Raw genomic sequence first — 6,152 nt, 5'->3', positions numbered from 1 at the left:
CTCACCCCCTTTTCTGTAATCTTCCTGCCACCTGCTCCAAAACAGAAATTTGGTGGGAGAACACAACACTTTTGCTGAAGAAACAGCATGATTCAACACTTTCAAGCTTTGTGATTGTGAGAAACTCAGACGGAATACTTTTTATTATTATTGAAATCAATAATTTTCTAGTGGCAAAAACATGGAAGATGAGCAGTAACACAAAACGTAAGCAGCAATTTTCCCTCTTCTTTTTTTTTTTTTTTTAAGCATCCTAATGAAATCTTCTGGAGGAGGCAAAAGGTTTTCCCTTGGTATTGTAAAGCGCTTCTATAATTGGAAGTGTGTTGCCTTATTAGCACCAATTCCTCTAATGCAAAATCTTTCTCCACTCTGAAAATACTGGAAGTGCCAGTGGTATGGGGGTTATTTTTTTTTTTAGAAACCCAACATCTGAGAAGGAAAAGAAAAATCTTTAACATCCAAAAATATACTTTTGTACTATACAATAGCCTTCCTCCCTCTTTTGTCCATTTTCTGGAATAGAATTGGCTTTTTAAAATACACACTCTTCTGCTTCCTTTCCCAGAAGTAAATCCTATGATTTTCAGAAGTGCCTACTCCCAAGTTAAGTGTGCATAGGACTGCAACCTAAATAACCAAGAGAGCAAAAATGTGCACTGATCCAATCATTCCACAGGGGATGGGTCTCGTTTGATGTTATCAATAGCATTCCGACAAGACCAGGGAACAAAATGTTCCAATCCTGGCAGCATCTTGATGCATTTTGGACCATTGTATGCTATTCAAACATACTTTTGTACAGTACATAATTAAGAGTTAACGACTCGCAAGCTATCAGTGCAAAGAACAACAACTGCCCCACCCTGGCAAGCTATCCCGCCCCCAGAATGAAATATACACCAGTAACCAACATTTTGGTCATGATTGTCATTCAGTTCATTAAAACTCTTCCTCAGAAAGCAGGTCTGAAGAAGCCACAAACCAATTCATCCTCAGAATGTCTGTACATAGCCAAAAATAGTTTAAATTACATATGCATATATAGATAGATAGATATATGTATTCCCAAAAATACCAGCAGCTAATAACAACTGCAAACAACACAGTTTGCTTTCCTGCTGTCGTGTAACTTTTATCTCCCCGACTTTTCACTATACATCCCTGGTAAAAAATAATGCATTTGAGAATGTCCTGTGGCATTTTACATGTTAAATGTACACGTTGCGAGTTAAGGAAATATACATATTGCACTCAAACAGCATTCTGCCAACTCTAGTTTCAGTTTAGCACCTTCTGTTCACTCTTTGAAAAAGCTCCCTATGGGAGCGGATTCTGTCCTGTATGTAAGATCAAATGTGACTTGAATTAATCCCAGCTGAAGCTGGCTGTGTGGCAAAGCTGTTGGCTGATTTGTCTGCCACTCATTCAGATCACCCAATCAGTATACACGGAGGGTGTTTTTTTCTTTTTTTAAAAAAGCAAGTATGCATGGGTGGCAAGCTGAGGGAATGAAAGAAAGCAAACAGCTTGGTTAAAAAAGATCAGCAAATGTAGGGGGGACCTGTGGCCTTTCGGATGGGAGGTATGACTGACCATAACTTTCATTATTCCTGAGCACTGGCCGTGTTGGGCAGAGCTAATGAGAACTGTGGTCCCAGTTGACACCAGGTTGGGAAAGTCTGCTTTAGATTATCGTAGGAATGGAGATCTTGGGGCTCAGGGATGAAGCAAGTTGCAGTCTAAAACTATCAGAGCCCTACAGTTTCTCCACCATTGCCTTGAGCCACCTGCATCACAGAAGGTTTTCAATGACATTAGTGGTTCCTCAAAGAAATAATTTGGTCAACAAATCTCAATGACACATCCGTCACCTCAGGGTAACACTCCAGGTAGCATTTGACAAACAGAGCTTTGTTACTCAGTTTTTTTCCCTATGCACTTGGGTTTGTCTTCCAGGAGAACTTACGGTAATATTACCTCATGTAAGCAGCAGGCCTATTTCACAGAGTTTCTGGTTCCCATAATGTTTTGGGTGCTCCTCAGAGATCACTGCATGTGGTAATCACATTACAAGGTGGTAGCTACATGCTTGTCAAGGCTCCAGGTTTGAGGGGATCCTTTAAGGCGTACTCTGGTAGGCCCCCTGCTGGGGTTACCTGGCAATGACAGCAAATGAGGGCAGTGGCTGTAATGGTCCAATAGCTTTCCGGCAACCTACTGGGTGTCTGGAAGCCACCATTTTAATTTCCCATAATGCCTTGGAATGCTTCTACAATGGGAGAATTGTGGGACATAAAAATGGTGGCCCAGAATTGGGCAAAAAAAGGTCTAATGGTTTCCCATGGCAGGTGTCAGTAGTGGGCTTCCCAGGGTTGCCAAGTGGTGCCACTGGGCTTGAGGACATGTACACAACAGCTCCCTCTTCCACACTTGCCAGGGTACATCTGACAAAACCAATGACTAACTGAGATTAATGTGATTTGCTGACTTGACTAAAGCACCCCAGGGGTCCTTTTGAAGACAGAGCTCACTTACCAAGAGTGTTTTCTTACACAGCAAGTTTGGGAGTGCAAACTTCACAAACATATAGGCTACGGTAATGTGAGAGTGTGCCCTGAGCAATAACGATAACAACAAACTCTCGGCTAATACTGGTCATTACATTAAAAACTGGTTGTCTGCTAGGGTGGCCCTTTGTTCCTGCTTTATGGAGTGTAGTCTTCTGTTTGAAGGGCTGTCCGGTCCAAATCCAGTTTAATGATAAAGAATGCTAAGAAGGGAGAGCAGCTGAGGGGCCTTGAAGTTGCCCATCTACTGATAGCACCAGGACAGCAGATGGAGGAAGCACCCAGATCCCCTGGTCACAGTCTTCCCCACCATGGTGAGATTTCTCAATGTGCATCTATACACATAAATAAACAGATGCAAAGATTATGCAAATCAGTGCCCACTTTTGTCCTCTCTCCTTTCTTTGGGGGGGGGGTCATGCATTTCTACTTTTTTGGGGCTCTACGAGTCTGAAAGGTGGCTTCTCTGGAATGGCGGAGCATTTGGATTTGGGCCTGTTACAGAAAGGAATCGTCATATTGCAAGTAAAAAATGCAAATGGGTGAGAGGCATGCCCTTAACAGCCCTTGTCCAAGGGACTGGTCATCATGCAAAAGATAAAGAAACATGGAAATAATCTGTAAACATGGGAAGTTGTCAGATCCATTAGGGGGAATGCCAACAGAGTTTGCACCACCAGCCTTGGCCGGCACTGCTGAGCATGCATGTTTGTCACAAGAGACACTTTGCCTGCGTGAGAAAGCCATCAATGTTTAAACACCAGAGATGAAACTTCCATATGACCTCTAAACACGATGCTCAAAACAGAAGGCCGCCTTGTTGAGAGTCACCAAGAACTGGGAGACCAAAGCAATGTGAGAACGAGCCCTTCTTCATAACAGTTCTGTCTCCACCAAGATCCCTTGGGCTCATTTCAAAGATATCTGAAATATTTACAATGCTCCAATGGTGGCAGTAAACTAGTTATGCTATGTTGTTGTTGTTTTTTTAAAAAAACAGATCCTCTGATTGCACAAATTCCCCGTCAGACACCCCACGTTAAAAAAGCAAGCACAACGGATGCTTGGCTCCTTGCGGTCATCCTGTATCAGTGGTGGTTTCTCCACACAGGTTTCTGAATCTATTCTGATATTTTCAGGTCTGCTAAACTCTCAACAGATCTACTGAAATGTATACTGATCTACAGATTGTCAGAAAAAACACACACCTTCAAACAAGACATGGCTACTGACGTTTGGGCTTTTAATATGAATTCCACAATGGAGAATCCATAAACCCTGCAGAAGTTGCTCCTTCAAGCCAGGCAACTCAGTGGGTTAAAAGCAGAGTCAAATTGGCAGCTGTGTTCAGGGGGCTCTGCAAATGGCAGGATGGTCCACCCAACCCCCTCTGCCAGAATATTTTGTATTGTCTGCAGAATCAAGTTGCTAGCCAATGAAGCTTTTTCTGAGGGTTCCTGGGTGGTCCGTTTCAGACTCAGTTCAGTCCTTTGACTGGTCTGGCCAATCTGAAAGACCTGATTAGGAGATGGAGGGGTTTAGTGAGCCGAGCCAAAAGCAATCAATAAGTTAGTAGTTCTCTGGACTGGCAAAGTAAGTGGATCTCCTCAGCTTCTCACACCCATCTGAAGTTCTCTCTCTGTCTCTTGTGTTGGGGGTGGGGTGGGGGAAGGGAAGCAAAAAGCAAAACTATTTTTGCCGATTCAGTATTGGGCATTAAGTGTGTGGACAGCAGGCTCTCCAAGGCTTTGAGGAACAAGGTCAAATTCTCTGCAGGGTCGCCAAATTACAAGAGTGCTGCTCCGATCCTTGCCTGCCAGATCTCATAATGCCAATGTTGAGGGGCTTGTACGTGCAAGTGCTGTGCTCAAAAGGAAAAGCAGGGCCTGACTATCTGTGGAAACAGAAAACTTATACCTACATTCATTATAATAAGCCACCGTTGGCTGAGTGGGACACCAGACTAGCTATTTTGCATTAGGTGCAGAAGGAGGAACATAGGGTGCGAGACAGGCCTAAGGTGCAAAACCAGGAATACCTTAAGGGCATTTACAACAAAGTGTTACCTGCCTGAAGATGAAGTAGAGGAGCTTCTGGCCCAAATGAAGAAGATGTTGTAATGTGGTTTGGGCAGTTTAAGGACAGAAACTGAGCACATTCTACCCTTAAGTAATTTGTGCGCACACACTTTCCTTGACAGCGCCTGTCATTCAAATGCTTAAGAAACACCTAATGTGTCCCGCTTTCACCCCATTTTCCAAGTACACATCATCAGCTTTCCAACTACACATTTTTCATTCAACTGCACGTTTTTTTAAAACACACAGAAAAAAACCAAACCCCTGAGGCACATAATTCTACACTAGTTCTGATCGGGGGAGCCATTCCACTTCCTTCAGTCACATGTTTTGGGGGGAATCTTGTGGAATGTAGATGTACATAGCACATAGAATAACTTAGCAAAATATGGTGTGGGGTGTACTTTACCGAAATGGCTCGGAATGAAACGGCAAAGGTCAACCCTGTGAAAAATTAAAAATCTAACAAACAACAAAACAGAGAAGTCCACAATTTAGAACACAGTCCTAATTGTCACTAACGTTATACAGAAGGCAGTGAAAACTGGTTCTCCTCCCTGGAGCTTAATTCATTTTTTTTATATAAATTATATATTAAAGCTCAGTAGCTGACGTCACAAAGACATTTCTGCTGGACAGAAGCCTGAAGAGAGAACGAGAGAGTGTTTGAGTACACATATATTGTTCCACAATCCAAGCATATGTCTATATTGAGCTATTTTTCTAGACGCACGAATGCCACTCTGTGGACGATATGCTAGAGTGTTATTTTTAAAAATCCATCTAAAAGGTTATGAGTAATTTTCTCCATCATCAGTAATTAGAAGCGGGAGAGGGGGAAGAGTTTTAATACATGAGACATTCTCCAGTCTTTTGAAAGGCCAGCTCTTTGGTCGCCCTTTCTTATTCTTGTAGCAAAGTTTCTCTCCAGTTAAAGCCGCCGGTTGGTCCATGAGTGAGAGGGAGGATGGGTGGGTCAGTGAGTTGCCAGAGACCCGTCTCTCCAAGTTCTTCACAGCAACAGAAACCCAAGTATGGAATCTGCGGTTCATAAAAGAGATGGATTAAAAACCAGAAGGAGTGGGAGAGAGGAGAGGAGAACTACAGCAGAATAATTATTATAGTGCAGCCTTTCTCAACCTGTGGGTCCCCAGATGTTGTTGAACTACAACTCCCATCACCCCTAGCTAGCAAGGCCAGAGCTCAGGGATGATGGGAGTTGTAGTCCAACAACATCTGGGGACCCACAGGTTGAGAACCACTGTATGCAGCACGGAATTAGCACTCAATTCCATATTATTTGCAAACAGATTCTTTTTCTGGAAGCAAATAACTCAGAAATGAGCATTAAACTTGCAGAAGTGTCTTTTATGCCATGCAAAAGCTCAAATATACATAGACAGCTAGGGGGAAAGTCACAAAAATGGAACACAGCCATTAATTCTCCAGCCTTCTGGAGCTCAGACAATGGGATACGATGATCTTTGTACAGTCGGACCTTGGA

General features: G+C 43.0%; 1 protein-coding gene across 1 annotated transcript in view; it reads right to left on the bottom strand.

Moving 5' to 3' along the window:
* Window positions 1-107: 107 nt before the first annotated feature.
* Window positions 108-6,152, bottom strand: part of UBASH3B (ubiquitin associated and SH3 domain containing B) — a 73,915-nt gene continuing 67,870 nt past the window's right edge. Inside the window, exon 14 of the mRNA XM_083714007.1 lies at window positions 108-5,689. Within this exon, the coding sequence (XP_083570133.1) occupies window positions 5,552-5,689 (138 nt within the window). The 3' untranslated portion in view covers window positions 108-5,551. The remainder of the gene's footprint in view (window positions 5,690-6,152) is intronic.

This window comes from Podarcis gaigeae (genome assembly GCF_964106915.1).
Source record: "Podarcis gaigeae genome assembly, chromosome: 15".
Lineage (NCBI taxonomy): Eukaryota > Metazoa > Chordata > Lepidosauria > Squamata > Lacertidae > Podarcis > Podarcis gaigeae.
The sequence above is the reverse complement of the archived record's forward strand: the minus strand, read 5'-3'. Positions and strand labels throughout refer to the sequence as shown.